The sequence below is a fragment of the Salmo trutta genome, chromosome 6 (genome assembly GCF_901001165.1).
Source record: "Salmo trutta chromosome 6, fSalTru1.1, whole genome shotgun sequence".
NCBI lineage: Eukaryota > Metazoa > Chordata > Actinopteri > Salmoniformes > Salmonidae > Salmo > Salmo trutta.
In genome coordinates, this window is record NC_042962.1 from 52,589,764 (window position 1) to 52,605,604 (window position 15,841).

General features: G+C 45.9%; 1 protein-coding gene across 3 annotated transcripts; it reads right to left on the minus strand.

Annotated features, from left to right (window-relative positions):
- Positions 1-1,567: 1,567 nt before the first annotated feature.
- LOC115196250 (uncharacterized protein KIAA1211-like) lies at positions 1,568-15,000 on the minus strand. Of its 3 annotated transcripts, XM_029756891.1 has the most exons (11): positions 14,835-15,000; positions 7,935-8,012; positions 7,565-7,721; positions 7,302-7,437; positions 7,042-7,203; positions 6,713-6,781; positions 6,388-6,582; positions 4,826-6,248; positions 4,495-4,539; positions 2,383-3,044; positions 1,568-2,233 (listed from the first exon to the last, which is right to left on the minus strand). In XM_029756891.1, exons 2-11 carry the CDS (start codon positions 7,981-7,983, stop codon positions 2,081-2,083), a joined length of 3,051 nt encoding a protein of 1,016 aa, XP_029612751.1. In that variant the 5' UTR covers positions 7,984-8,012; positions 14,835-15,000; the 3' UTR covers positions 1,568-2,080. The 3 variants fall into 3 exon arrangements, with proteins under 3 accessions (XP_029612751.1, XP_029612753.1, XP_029612752.1); XM_029756893.1 differs by lacking the exon at positions 6,713-6,781; XM_029756892.1 differs by lacking the exon at positions 4,495-4,539.
- Between the last annotated feature and the right edge of the window lie 841 nt (positions 15,001-15,841).

Here is a 15,841-nt window from a genome sequence, read left to right on the forward strand (position 1 = left end):
TCTTTCAAACATAATTCGTAAAAATCCAAATAACTTCACAGATCTTCATTGTAACAGGTTTAAACACTGTTTCCTATGCTTGTTCAATGAACCATAAACAATTAATGAACATGCACCTGTGGAACGGTCGTTAAGACACTAACAGCTTACAGACAGTAGGCAATTAAGGTCACAGTTATGAAAGCTTAGGACACTAAAGAGGCCTTTCTACTGACTCTGAAAAACACCAAAAGAAAGATGCCCAGGGTCCCTGCTCATCTGCGTGAACATTCCTTAGGCATGCTGCAAGGAGGCATGAGGACTGCAAATGTGGCCAGGGCAATAAATTGCAATGTCGGTACTGTGAGACGCCTAAGACAGCACTACAGGGAGACAGGACGGACAGCAGATTGTCCTCGCAGTGGCAGACCACGTGTAACAACACCTGCACAGGATCGGTACATCCGAACATCACACCTGCGGGACAGGTACAGGATGGCAACAACAACTCCCCGAGTTACACCAGGAACGCACAATCCCTCCATCAGTGCTCAGACTGTCCGCAATAGGCTGAGAGAGGCTGGACTGTGGGCTTGTAGGCCTGTTGTAAGGCAGGTCTTCACCAGACATCTCCGGCAACAACGTCGCCTTTCGGCACAAACCCACCGTCACTGGACCAGACAGAACTGACATGACCCTCCAGCATGACAATGCCACCAGCCATACTGCTCGTTCTGTGCGTGATTTCCTGCAAGACAGGAATGTCAGTGTTCTGCCATGGCCAGCGAAGAGCGCGGATCTCAATCCCATTGAGCACGTCTGGGACCTGTTGGATCGGAGGGTGAGGGCTAGGGACATACCCCCCAGAAATGTCCGTCAACTTGCAGGTGCCTTGGTGGAAGAGTGGGGTAACATCTCACAGCAAGAACTGGCAAATCTGGTGCAGTCCATGAGGAGGAGATGCACTGCAGTACTTAATGCAGCTGGTGGCCACACCAGATACTGACTGTTACTTTTGATTTTGACCCCCCCCCTTTGTTCAGGAACACATTATTCCATTTCTGTTAGTCACATGTCTGTGGAACTTGTTCAGTTTATGTCTCAGTTGTTGAGTCTTGTTATGTTCATACAAATATTTACACATGTTAAGTTTGAAAATAAACGCAGTTGACAGTGAGAGGACGTTTTTTTTTTTTTGTAGAGCAGGCAGTGTGCACCCAGTGGTGCGTTCGGCTGCACGTATCAACCTATGAAGAGTCTTGCGGTCCGCGGCGGTGGAGTTGCCGTACCAGGCTGTGATGCAGCCCGACAGTATGCTCTCGATGGTGCTCCTGTAGAACACTGCGAGGGCCCTCGGGGACAGGCCGGATTTCTTCAGCATTCTGAAGTTGAAGAATCTCTGTCGTGCCTTCTTCATTATGGTGTTCGTGTGGTTAGGCCATTTCAGATTCTCTGAGATGTGTACGCCAAGGAATTTGAAGTTATTGACCATTTCCACGGTGGCCCTATTGATGAGGCAGCCCCATTGTGGTTGATAATAGCTTATTGATGATTGATTGAGCCCACACAATTCAATCTAGACAGAATACAATTGACAGTATATTTATTCCAGACAACACTTTGAGACAGTAGTTAGAAGGGATCTAGCAGGGAGTGATATGTCAAAAACAGTGAAAAAACTGAAGCGGAGTTTGAACCAGCAACCAACATGTTACAGGACAAGAGTATGCCCCCTTGTGCCATAAAAGTCCAGACCTCTTGGTTTAGTGATGTTATATGCAGAAGTTTAGCATCAGTCTGGCCAATGTGAAATATAAGTAGTTTTTTTAATTTCATGGTTAGAAGAGTACGGCACAGTAATGGGAAAGAGGTTTTAAACTGATACTCTGAATCCAGTAGGTTCAAATAATACAGTCAGCAACAAATCATTATTTTATTTCAGTCTTCTTCTTACTCTCTTTAGGAACCCCTTTACCTCTCTCTCTCTCACACACACACACACACACACACACACACACACACACACACACACACACACACACACACACACACACACACACACACACACACACACACACACACACACCCACGTGCATTTCTCTTAGTCCATAGTCTTGTCACTCCAGGCCAGAGATTTCCTCTTGGCAAGTTCCATCCAGGTTGGCTGACCCCGGTGTGACAATGATGATGACGATGAAGAAGGTATGTCAGGCTTTGCGATGTGAATCTCAGTTTGACCATTGCTAGATTCCTCCTAAGATAAAATACAGAGATGACATATTACTAACTGAAGTGGCCACATTACATGAAGACTTACTCTGATTGAGTCAGTTGTTTTTCCTCACCACGTGAACTGATCAGGAAAAACGTCTCACCCTAGTGGGGTCACAGTCAAATATTTACCATAGTCCCAGTCGGGAGCCCTCTTTCTGTCCATTTCTCCACAGGCATCTTCTCAGCTCTCTTCAGAGACGTGGAGGATCTCTCAGACGCTCCTCGTAGAGTTGGTCTGGTTGGCATGTGAGGTTGGGAGGACGGTTGTGTCAGCTGTTGAGCTGTTCCTTGTGGTGTCGGTTGTGATGCTGTTTGTGTGTTAGGCTGATCTGAAGGCAGTGTTTTGAGTTTAGCTGTCAGTTGCATTCCCCGTAGGATTGGTCTACCGCTTGGTATTGGTGGAGATGGTGGTTGTACCACTGGGGGTGATGTTTGTTTTTGCGAGGCTGTTTTTGCGAGCCTGTTTTTGCGAGGCTGTTTTTGCGAGGAGGTTTTTGTGCTTGGCTGAGATTGTGATGGAGGTTGTGTTGATGGCTGAGCTGTTGGTTGTAATCTAGGCTGTGGGGCTGGGGTTGGAGCTGGCCGTGGTGATGGGGTGTACTGGGGCGTTGTTGTCCCCCCTGTCCCCCCTGTCCCAGGCTCTGTCTCTGGACTGAGATGCTGTTGGAGACTCCTGGTCTTTTCCCGGGCCATGGACATCCAGACAGGCTCCGATCCAGCTGACCCAATAGACCCAGGGGTCTCAGCCCCTCTTGGGAGCCCCAGAGCAGGTCTGGAGGATGGACCTTTGTCTGAGGAACAATGGGTGACATTACTGAAATCAAATCAAACTTTAGTTAAAGTGTATTTAAAAGATACTGTGGTGTTTGAGGACTGGAGTTGTGAATCCATTATTTAATCAGATCATCCTAATTTATTTTGTGGTTCATTTGGTTTGGTCGATATTGGCAATATTATGATTGAGGTGCCCCTGTAATTATTTGCATAGTGAAGCATGTTTTGTTCTTTTGGCTCTATACTCCAAAAGTTTGGATTTGAAATCAAACAATGACTATGAGGTTAAAGTACAGACTGTGAGCTTTAATTTCAGGGTATTTTCATCCATATCGGGTGAACCGTTTAGAAATTACAGCACTTTTTATACATAGTCCCCACATTTTCGAGGAGCAAAAGTATTGGGACAAATTCACTTATGTGTATTAAAGTAGTAAAAAGTGAAGTATTTGGTCCCATATTCATAGCACGCAATGACTACATCAAGCATGTGACTACACATTTGTACATTTTCTGTTTGTTTTGGTTGTGTTTCAGATTATTTTGTGCCCAATAGAAATGAATGGTAAAAAATGTATTGTCATTTTGGAGTCACTTTTATTGAAAATAAGAATAGAATATGTTTCTAAAACTTCTACGTGAATATGGATGCTACCATGACTATGGATAATGCTGAATGAATCGTCAATAATGATGAGTGAGAAAGTTACAGATGCACAAATATCATACCCCCAAAACATGTAATGGTGAGAGGTTAGCATGTCTTGGGGGTATGATATTTGTGCATCTGTAACTTTCTTAGTTATTCATGATTCATTCAGGATAATCAGTAATCATGGTAGCATCCACTTTAATGTACAAGTGTTTAGAAACATATTATATTCTTATTTACAATAAAAGTGACTCAAGAATGACACAATACATTATTTACCATTCATTTCTATTGGGCACAAAATAATCTGAAACACAACCAAAATAAACAGCAAATGTATGCATCCAGCAAATTTGTAGAGTCACAAGATTTATGTAGTCATTTCGTGCTAGGAATATGGGACCCAATACTAAACATTTTACTACTTTAATAAACATACGTGAATTTGTCCCAATACTTTTGCTCACCTAAAATGGGAAGACTATGTACAAAAAGTGCAGTAATTTCTAAACGGTTCACCCGTAATGGATGAAAATACCCTGAAATTAAAGCTGAAACCTCTAGCCTGAGTCTGCACTTTAACCTCATAGTCATTGTATCATTTCAAATCCAAACTTTTGGAGTATAGAGCCAAAGGAAGAAAAAACGCTTCACTGTCCCAATAATTACAGAGGGCACATTTTATTATACAGATCTGGATCCAGTTTTGATTGGTGGTGAAATAGCCCACTCTGATTCAGAAGTGCTCATTATACTGCAACTACTATTGTATGATTATTAGAGAAGTGTTCAATGGTTCAGTAGATATATGTTACCTGGGTCTAAAAAGGCATCTACTACCAGGTCAGTATCATCATCATCTAAGGGTAGAACCAAGACAGTGCCTACAGGTGAGTACATGCTATTGAAACAAGTCCCTCAGTAGACTGACATCGCTCCAACCGTGTGAGCTGGAACACCTTGTTAGTGCAAAGTTAGTTAGTGCATAGTCCAAGTTAATAGTTATTCAATGTAGACTCAGCGACATGACGTAGATTCAGAAAGTAAACAGCATAGTGGGTCAATTTCCGCAACAACTCAGAGCGTTGAACGCGAGGCTCAACTTCTCCGCTGAACTATCGACGACGTTCTAGAGGACATACGTACCTTGGTTCTCGTTGAGTCTGTTTCTGTCAGGGGTGAATGAGGGGGGGCAGTCCGACACTTGCGACGGGCCCTTCCTCGAAGCCTTATTTGCCAAGTCACCCCTGACCTTTGAACTTGTGCCAATTTCGCCTTTGACTGGTACTGCAGTTGTTGAGACAATACGACACTTAACCCTGAATTCTTGGTCCCTTTCCAAGCGATACTTCAGAGACTGAGAAGTGGTGCGCAGCTTCACTCCGAAAGCACTCCTCTCCTGCTCCTGCTCCTGCTCCTGCTCCTGCTCCTTCTCCTCATTTCCCTCGCTCTGCCCATCCCTTTTCTCTCCTCCCTTCAGTCCTGTCTCCTCCACTACTTCTACCTCTGTTTGTACTTTTCTTTCCTGAGGCGAGGGTTGTGGTTGGTTTTCCTTCAGGTCTTTAAATGTGGCCTGCTCTGGTTTTACCTCTTGCCTTCTGACAGACTCCTGATGAGGGTTCTTGGCCACCAAACCCTCCCCTCCTTTTCCTTCTGCATTCATCTCCTCGTTTCTCGTCCCTGTGTGGGCACTGCCAGTGGCGCTCTTGGAACGCTGTCTCGAGGAGGAGGTGGAGAAACGGTTTGCTCTCGGCAGTGTGTCTTCATGGCCTGTAGGTGGCCCTGTCGTCCTCTGCACCAGGTCCAATTTGGAGGTTTCTTCATTAACGCCCGACAGTGGGACTGCTGTAGTCTCTCTGACAGACTCTCTCTCAGAAGCAGGTCTCTGTGTTTGTCTTATAACGCGAGGGGCAGGGGTAGGTAGAGCAGAGTGGTGTGTAGAGCTGCTGGTGTCTGCTAGGCTCACACCCTGTGTGTTTCTGCTCAACCTGTCTCCCTTGTTAGAGGTGGCAGGGGTCATATTCTCTTCTGGCTTCTCTTTTGAGGGCAGTTGATTTGTAGTGGAAGTGACATTATCTGATCCATAGACAGGGCTGAAAGGCCTGGAGAGCGTCTTTTCAGATGTAGACCCAGGCCGACTTCCCTGGTCTGAATTATCCTGGATGAGAGTTCTTGGGCGTTTGACCCGGATAGGTTCCGGGGGCTTCTGTGGCTCCTCCACTGCTGCTGAAGGGGGAGTGGGCAGGCTCTGGGTCTTCAGGATGGAGGTCTTGGTCATGGGTTCTGGTAGAGGAGAGGTCATAGCCTGGAGGTAGAGAGGGTTGGTGGTGACTCGTCCCTCTGTCTCAGAGGACTCTTGTCTCTGTAATACCTCTTTCTGACCACCAGGGGGTACTGACTGCCAGGGCTTCTCCTCAGAGTCTTTTGGAGATGAAGAGAACGGTCGCATCCTCTCCTCCTCTTCCTCTCTGTCCTCGTCCTCCGTTCCATCCTGCTCTTCCTCCCTCTCAGACAGGGGCTGGTCTGGGTCCAGGTCACTCAGGCTCTCTGAGCCAAGTCTGCTTGCTCTCTAGTAATGACAGACAAGATTAACAGCCTGTTAAACCATGGTCTTATATTTACACTGTAATCAAGGTATTAGAGATTGAAATGCTGCCCAGTACCCACTATGTGGTGTTTTGATGTTACACTATACAGTGAGATCTTACCAGGGGACCTTTCCTTCCCTTGGCGCTGGCCCTCTGGTTCCTGGGTTTGACAGACATGCGGTGACGGGCGGCAGAGCTGTCCAGGCTAGGAGTGTACTGGGCTGGGCTGGTGAAGTCCACTGCAGGGGAGGGCTCCAGATCACAGGGGGAAGCAGGGTTCGGGGAGAGAGGACGGGAGGAGGGCTGGGAGAGGCACTGAGGAGAAAGTAGAAAAGCACATTAACAACTGAAATGGACCCAACAAACATGTTTTCGGTGAATGTTGTTAGGATGATCAGTATGTGAATGTGGGATGTGGTGTAATGCAGACAGGAAGTTGCATCACCTGCTCCTCCTCCTCACTTCCTGTCCCTGCTAAACTCAGAGAGCTATGGTGCCTGTGAGTGTCAGGGAACTGGGGATGGAATGGAATGGAGGGAGAGGTGTCAATCAAGTCACACAAGGTGGTGGAAGAGTAATGAAGAATGATGATGATAATGATAATGGTGATGATTACATTGTGTTTTGTTTGCAAGTGTACCAACAGACTCTACTGACTACAGCAAGGTTTGTTCTCTAAAAATAGATGTTATCTCAATGAGACTATCCTGGATAAATACAAGTTAGATCAATTGTATCTATGTGTGTGCAGTATATGTGATCAGCCCCATTCACCTTGTAGGAAGGCCCCTGTGTTGTTCTGTCATGGAACAAGATCTCTGGAGGGCTCTGGGGCAAACCATCATCCTCAGAGGTGGCTCCGGAATCTTCCATTCTCTTTCCAGGGATCAGCAAGGGGGGAGGGCCCAGACACATGTTCTGCTGCTGCAGTTTCAGCTGCCCAATTAGAAACAGTGCATGTGTGATGAGCACACTCCAGGACCAATCACAACAGTAGATTAGACTTATAAGGACCCTCCCACCTACGGATTCACCTGCAGTTCTCGTATCCTGCCATGTACGTTCTCCTGAGACAGAACCCTCGTCGGCTCAGAGGAGCTCTGTGATTGGTCAGCCAGGAAGATGCTGTCATGTGACAGAGCTCTGGACCCCAGTGTATTTTGACCGCCCCTGTAAGTGACACAGGTCAAAAATATGTTTACTACATACATACAGTATTTCCCAGTGGACATGCTACTTAAACATGATAACGTGATATGCTACTATTTCCAGTGAGTGAAAGAGGTCAGATGCTTACAAACAGTCATCCTCTGAGTCGTTTTCCCGCGGAGCTACGGCATCAGCAGTGACATCACTGGCGGACTGGCTCTGCTTCATCAGTCTTTCATTCTCCTTCCTCTTCAGACGGCTTAACAGACGACTCTTCAGCATCTTGAACCGAGACTTCTTCCTCCCTGAAACCACCACGAAGTTACTGTCCTACATTTGGTTTTGTTTGCAGAGTCAAACAAGAGACTTTTTGCTGTGAAGTTCATTCCTGTTTGCATTGCATAATGCACTGTGTATGAATGGTGTACTGGGAATGAATGATTTTCTAGCTACGTATGTCTGTTTACATTGGTTTAGGCATGTCAATCATTTAAAAAGAAAGAAGACAGGTGTTCTACCTGTAAGCTCTTCTCCTGAGTCCTCCACTTCCCCAGCGTTAGTATCCATGACAGGAGACTGGAGTTAGCTGCTCTTACCTAGGAAGAGAGACAGGGCAAGACAAAAACCATTCAACGACATCGTATTTAGCAACGCCAGAGGGTTCCTGTGAGCCATTCAGGAGCCAGTAGACTGCAGGTTACAGCTCACCTCTATCACACCACTCCCTCCCTGGACAAAGTGTGCTTTCAGGACTGGCCTCAGACTTACTGCCTGAGTATTGGTACTGTACACACACTTCCAAATATACCTCTCTATGCCCCCTGGCGCTGTGGGTTGGAGCCCTGTCTCAGCCACCCTCTGTCTATGTCCCCTGGCGATGTGGGTAGGAGCCCTGTCTCAGCCACCCTCTGTCTATGTCCCCTGGCGATGTGGGTAGGAGCCCTGTCTCAGCCACCCTCTGTCTATGTCCCCCTGGCGATGTGGGTAGGAGCCCTGCCTCAGCCACCCTCTGTCTATGGCCCCCTGGCGATGTGGGTAGGAGCCCTGTCTCAGCCACCCTCTGTCTATGGCCCCCTGGCGATGTGGGTTGGAGCCCTGTCTCAGCCACCCTCTGTCTATGGCCCCTGGCGATGTGGGTAAGAGCCCTGTCTCAGCCACCCTCTGTATATGGCCCCTGGCGATGTGGGTTGGAGCCCTGTCTCAGCCACCCTCTGTCTATGTCCCCCTGGTGATGTGGGTTGGAGCCCTGTCTCAGCCACCATCTGTCTATGGCCCCTGGCGATGTGGGTTGGAGCCCTGTCTCAGCCACCCTCTGTCTATGGCCCCTGGCGATATGGGTTAGAGCCCTGTCTCAGCCACCCTCTGTCTATGGCCCCTGGCGATGTGGGTTAGAGCCCTGTCTCAGCCACCCTCTGTCTATGGCCCCTGGCGATGTGGGTTGGAGCCCTGTCTCAGCCACCCTCTGTCTATGTCCCCCTGGTGATGTGGGTTGGAGTCCTGTCTCAGCCACCCTCTGTCTATGGCCCCTGGCGATGTGGGTTGGAGCCCTGTCTCAGCCACCCTCTGTCTATGTCCCCTGGTGATGTGGGTTGGAGCCCTGTCTCAGCCACCCTCTGTCTATGTCCCCCTGGCGATGTGGGTTGGAGCCCTGTCTCAGCCACCCTCTGTCTATGTCCCCCTGGCGATGTGGGTAGGAGCCCTGTCTCAGCCACCCTCTGTCTATGTCCCCCTGGCGATGTGGGTTGGAGCCCTGTCTCAGCCACCCTCTGTCTATGGCCCCCTGGCGATGTGGGTTAGAGCCCTGTCTCAGCCACCCTCTGTCTATGGCCCCCTGGCGATGTGTGTTGGAGCCCTGTCTCAGCCACCCTCTGTCTATGGCCCCCTGGCGATGTGGGTTGGAGCCCTGTCTCAGCCACCCTCTGTCTATGGCCCCTGGTGATGTGGGTTAGAGCCCTGTCTCAGCCGCCCTCTATCTATGGCCCCTGGCGATGTGGGTTAGAGCCCTGTCTCAGCCACCCTCTGTCTATGGCCCCCTGGCGATGTGGGTAGGAGCCCTGTCTCAGCCACCCTCTGTCTATGGCCCCCTGGCGATGTGGGTTGGAGCCCTGTCTCAACCACCCTCTGTCTATGGCCCCTGGCGATGTGGGTTCGAGCCCTGTCTCAGCCACCCTCTGTCTATGGCCCCTGGCGATGTGGGTTCGAGCCCTGTCTCAGCCACCCTCTGTCTTAGCTGTCTCCCTCTACATTTCCTGCTATACTGTCAAAAACACTAAAAACCATTAAAAGAAAAAAAATATATATAAAAAATATTCAAATATGACAACTCCAAAATCTGTTGACAGACAATGTATTAAATATATATATATATATATATATTTAATACATTGTCTGTCAACAGATTTTGGAGTTGTCGTATTTGAATAACATGTATTTATTTATTTAATATGTAATAATAGCACATTTGATTATCCAGCCGACATACCAGTAAATTACTTTGTCTTTCAAGAGACAAAGACCCTTCATTGATAATAAATAGTTTCACACTCTTTTCCTTGAACGAGCTGATAACACCTTTAAACTAAGGCAACGTTTATGAAACCTAACAAACCTGATAAATGGTCTACTTTTTATCAGGCGTTAGATATTAGCTTTGCTATTGTCATTGTTCTAGCTATTTATAGTTAATAAATAAGCGCTTTTCATTTGATGTAACATTTTCTCAAGTCAAGTTTGCCAGTTCAGTGATTATTGTGTCAGCAGTTCCAATTAGTTTCAACAGTATTTCTCTTTCAGCAGATATTATGGAGCGTTTGATGTGAACAAGCGGACCAGACGAGGCTTTCAGCTCCTGTGTTGACTCTGTGCCTGGACCTGAATAGGAGTTGCCTAGCAGTCCACTGATGACGTGACGTGACATTAAATAACAAGGAGACAAATTAAACACGACCTGAGTTCAACCTTTCCCAGACTCATCTTGCTTACACACACACACACGCACACGCACACGCACACGCACACGCACGCACACGCACACGCACACGCACACGCACACACACAGCTCTTTCACACAATGTCTGAAAGAAGACAACAAAAACAAGGGGTTCACCAAAGTTCTAAGCACGCCCAAACTCCCCCAATCCATCTTTCTCCAAGACGTATACAAGCAGGAAGAACTCAGGGAGAAGACTGGGTTAGTGCACTGAACCCAGCCACCAAACCACATGCAGCAACCCAGTCTAATACAGCAACCCAGTCTAATACAGCAACCCTGTCTAATACAGCAACCCTGTCTAATACAGCAACCCAGTCTAATACAGCAACCCTGTCTAATACAGCAACCCTGTCTAATACAGCAACCCAGTCTAATACAGAAACCCTGTCTAATACAGCAACCCAGTCTAATACAGCAACCCAGTCTAATACAGCAACCCTGTCTAATACAGCAACCCTGTCTAATACAGCAACCCAGTCTAATACAGCAACCCTGTCTAATACAGCAACCCAGTCTAATACAGCAACCCAGTCTAATACAGCAACCCATTCTAATACAGAATCCCTGTCTAATACAGCAACCCTGTCTAATACAGCAACCCTGTCTAATACAGCAACCCAATCTAATACAGCAACCCAGTCTAATACAGCAACCCATTCTAATACAGAATCCCTGTCTAATACAGCAACCCAGTCTAATACAGAAACCCTGTCTAATACAGCAATCCAGTCTAATACAGCAACCCAGTCTAATACAGCAACCCATTCTAATACAGAATCCCTGTCTAATACAGCAACCCAGTCTAATACAGCAACCCTGTCTAATACAGCAACCCTGTCTAATACAACAACACTGTCTAATACAGCAACCCTGTCTAATACAGCAACCCAATCTAATACAGCAACCCTGTCTAATACAGCAACCCTGTCTAATACAGAAACCCTGTCCAATACAGCAACCCAGTCTAATACAGCAACCCTGTCTAATACAGAAACCCTGTCTAATACAGCAACCCAGTCTAATACAGCAACCCATTCTAATACAGAATCCCAGTCTAATACAGCAACCCTGTCTAATACAGAAACCCTGACCAATACAGCAACCCAGTCTAATACAGCAACCATGTCTAATACAGCAACCCAGTCTAATACAGCAACCCTGTCTAATACAGCAACCCAGTCTAATACAGCAACCCTGTCTAATACAGTAACCCTGTCTAATACAGCAACCCAGTCTAATACAGAAACCCAGTCTAATACAGCAACCCAGGCTAATACAGAATCCCAGTCTAATACAGCAACCCTGTCTAATACAGAAACCCTGACCAATACAGCAACCCAGTCTAATACAGCAACCATGTCTAATACAGTAACCCTGTCTAATACAGCAACCCTGTCTAATACAGAAACCCAGTCTAATACAGCAACACAGTCTAATACAGAATCCCAGTCTAATACAGCAACCCTGTCCAATACAGCAACCCAGTCTAATACAGAAACCCTGTCTAATACAGCAACCCAGTCTAACACAGCAACCCAGTCTAATACAGCAACCCAGTCTAATACAGAATCCCTGTCTAATACAGCAACCCTGTCTAATACAGCAATCCTGTCTAATACAGCAACCCTGTCTAATACAGCAACACTGTCTAATACAGCAACCCAGTCTAATACAGCAACCCTGTCTAATACAGCAACCCTGTCTAATACAGCAACCCAGTCTAATACAGCAACCCAGTCTAATACAGCAACCCTGTCTAATACAGAAACCCTGTCCAATACAGCAACCCTGTCTAATACAGCAACCCAGTCTAATACAGCAACCCAGTCTAATACAGAATCCCTGTCTAATACAGCAACCCTGTCTAATACAGCAACCCAGTCTAATACAGAAACCCAGTCTAATACAGCAACCCAGTCTAATACAGCAACCCAGTCTAATACAGAATCCCAGTCTAATACAGCAACCCTGTCTAATACAGCAACCCTGTCTAATACAGCAACCCATTCTAATACAGAATCCCAGTCTTATACAGCAACCCTGTCTAATACAGCAACCCTGTCTAATACAGCAACCCATTATAATACAGAATCCTAGTCTTATACATCAACCCTGTCTAATACAGCAACCCTGTCTAATACAGTAATCCTGCTCTGCATCTAGCTGTCAACTGGAACATCTCCCTGCAGAGTAGAAGACTAAAGGTCGGTGCAGCTCACTGAGCAACCAACTACTGAACCACACACAGCAACCAGGCCTTGAACCCTGGTGCCCAGCAGAATGGATATCTGCAGAGAACAAGCCCAACAATAGGGAACAGCAGGGGTACTGTCTCTGGTGAAATCCTATCCTGCAGCTACAGGATATTACTGAAACTGGCTGGCCAGTCCTGATACAAACAGCACAGTACAGATGCCGTATCTTAATTTGATCATCCTATTGTTGAAGGAATTGTAATTTCCACTTTAAAATGTCAGACTCGATTTGCCCTAATGATAAATGTATCAACCCCTACAAAACATGTCCATTAATTATAATCCACATAACAATTCCCATTTCCTGTTGCTGCAGGATTATATTCATGCTGTTTTAACTGGCTCAAATTAAGATATGGCATCTGTATACTATGTATGCACTCTGTGGTAGAAGAGCCTTTAAGAGCGATAGAGTTCAGCTAACTATCCTCCTTGTTGGCACCAAACGTTCCATAATTAAAACATTCTAATTTGCATTGTAACTAGAAGTGTCAATGTCTCAGGTGTAACTTTTACTGTCAACATGGTGTCTATTGAGATTCTAAATCAAGCCAAGAGACTGTATATGATGGCTGGCTATCCATGGCTCTGTCTATCTGTGGATCTGGCAAGGATAAGCCTGTGTATTACTGTTTAATGAGATGATGAACTTGTGTAACCTTTTAGACCTCACACACACACACCTGCGGCTGCGACACCTCAGGTGCTCGAGTGCCTGTAGTGACGTCAGCTTGGTTCCCCCCAAGGCTGTAACGGAACCCCACAGCTGAGCTACTGTATAGATAAGAGGAAACCATCTACTTTTTACAGCGCCACACATACAATAAAACAATCTGATTAAATGCTTCCGGAGTGTAAATGAATCGGGCCATTTGAATAGAAATAGATTTCAGCTGTAGGCAATGAGTGAATTATTAACTGTAAATGGCTGTGAAAATACACCTGAATGTCTAAAGAACAATAAACAAAGAAATACATTTATGTAAATTATTTAAAAAGTTCAAAGTATAGAATATTTTAACATCTTATGACCTGCTTACCTCAGGAGGCTGGTGGCAACTTAATTGGGGAGGACAGGCTCGTGGTAATGACTGGAGTGGAATCAGTGGAACGGTATCAAATACATCAAACACATGGTTTTAATGTGTTTGATACCATTCCATTTGCTCCGTTCCAGACATTATTATGAGCCGTCCTCCCCTCAGCAGCCCCCACTGCTGCTTACTTACCATGTAAGTAAATAGAAACCAGGTACCAACATGGTCCCTCCCTGGAAAAAGCCTCTAAAAAGGAAGTGTGACTGATAAGTCCTACGTAACAGCACTGCACAATGAGAGCCAAGGGACTCCTCAGTGAGCCAAACAACACAAGCCCAGGGGACCTGACACTTTCAGCAAGTCTCCACACACCACAGCAGTGCAGTGAACACATGGAATATTACCTGTTGATAATGGAGGGACTAAGGTAGAGAGCTACCCCCTATAATCTAGTATCTCTGGGTACTGGACTAAATAAATATGAACCAGAACTCAATGGTTTTGTGCTCTCCCTTTAATAAAGGTATTTTAACCAAACAGCCATTATGAAATCTGATTGTCCAGTGAATGATCAGCGATTACTCTGATCCTGTTCACAACCAGCATGATGCTTTATATACAGAGCAGTGTTGTTTACCAAAGGCAGTTTTATTAGATGACAATGAAGGATAACTTAGGAAAGACAAACACTGTATTGGCAATCCTCCTTCTTGCAGGATGAGTGCATGGTGGGTTTTTACAGAAACAGGTTGAAGCCTCTCTGTAGGCTTCTGTTTTGGCAGTGGAGTAATCACACGGAATCTGGAGTTTTCAAAACCCTAGCACGTCCTCTTTTACCTGGAAAAAACCTCCCGAGATCATAACGGTTGTTATTGTTTAGGTCGTCAGACACCATTTGATTCTTATCAGTTAATCCCATTTAGGAATGCAGAACTCGTTCTCAACACACTGTAGTTAAAAGTTCAAAGGTTATGGAACAAGAAACAGTTGAAATACTGTACAACAGCATGGAAGATCACATGTTGCAAATGATCTTATCAATGATCATTTTTATCAACAGATACAACTGTTTTGTAGGTGGTTTCTAGTTCATTTACAGTAAGAGTCAAGTTCAGCCGGGTGGAATTGTCTTACCCTGTTACTGAAGAACAGCTGCTTCTTCTTCCTCTCTCTCTCTTTCTCTGTTTTCTCTTTCTCTCCAAGGGGAGGATGTGTCCTTCCCCGCACTCACACACATACTAGTCCTCAGCCACCTCACTCCACCGCCATCTGCAAATGAAGGGAACGAGAGAAGGAGAGGTGATAGGAGAGAGGTGATAGGACAGAAAGGGAGAGAGGGAGTGGAGAGAGAGAGAGAGAGAGAGTGGCGCTGCAAGGGTAGTGTTCATAGGATCAGTGACAGGAGTGAGAAAGCTGTCTTAAATGAGCTGTGTACAGAGAACAAATGTGGTGTGTTGTCCTGCATCATTTATCCCCCCTATACCTTTTAGGGTCTTCGGCAAATGTCCAAACTTAAAGACATTTCCTAAGTACTCTCATTCAAAAGTATTTGAATGTCTGAATGCAGTTACATATCTCAGTATGTGTTTATAAAGAGTTAATAATTAGAGTGAATAAGTCACTTTTCTCATAAGTTGTAATTAGTGACCCGTTGTAGGCATTGGGTCTACCTTATAGCCTCCTGGGCTTACCAGGTTTCTATAGGCTTGAAAGACAAGACACTACAAACATTGATGTTTTCACCCCTCTGTGTACTTTACTGTTTAATCCTGTGTCCTGTGTGTTATCTAACATGATTCTGACTACTCCAATTCAAGTACACTGTTACCTGAGTGAAACATTAGCCCTGGTCCTTACAAAAGCAGCTCAGGCAGTCCCACCCACCCAATCAACGGTCAGGAGCCAGACAGCTCACCTTTCTGACACCACTACCTCCACTCCCTCCCTCCCTGGACAAAGTCTGCTTTCAGGACAGGCCTTCTGAAAATCATTGTAAAATACAAACATGTAATAATAATATCTCTAAGAGTGTGGTCTTATGTTGCCTGTACAGGCAAAGGAGGAACCTGCAGACCTCAGCCCAGAACACATTGGCTACCAGAGTTAGAAATGCCCAATGTCTTGAGTGTTGCTCCCCAACA

What these genes read in the sequence shown, in the direction of transcription:
- LOC115196250 (XM_029756891.1), bottom strand. Translation starts at nt 7,983, where the DNA reads ATGGATACTAACGCTGGGGAAGTGGAGGACTCAGGAGAAGAGCTTACA. An exon ending in CTCAGGAGAAGAGCTTACAG is followed by an intron (nt 7,722 to 7,934) that starts GTAGAACACCTG and finishes TGGTGGTTTCAG; the next exon opens with GGAGGAAGAAGTCTCGGTTC. An exon ending in AGGGAAGGAAAGGTCCCCTG is followed by an intron (nt 6,249 to 6,387) that starts GTAAGATCTCAC and finishes TGTCATTACTAG; the next exon opens with AGAGCAAGCAGACTTGGCTC.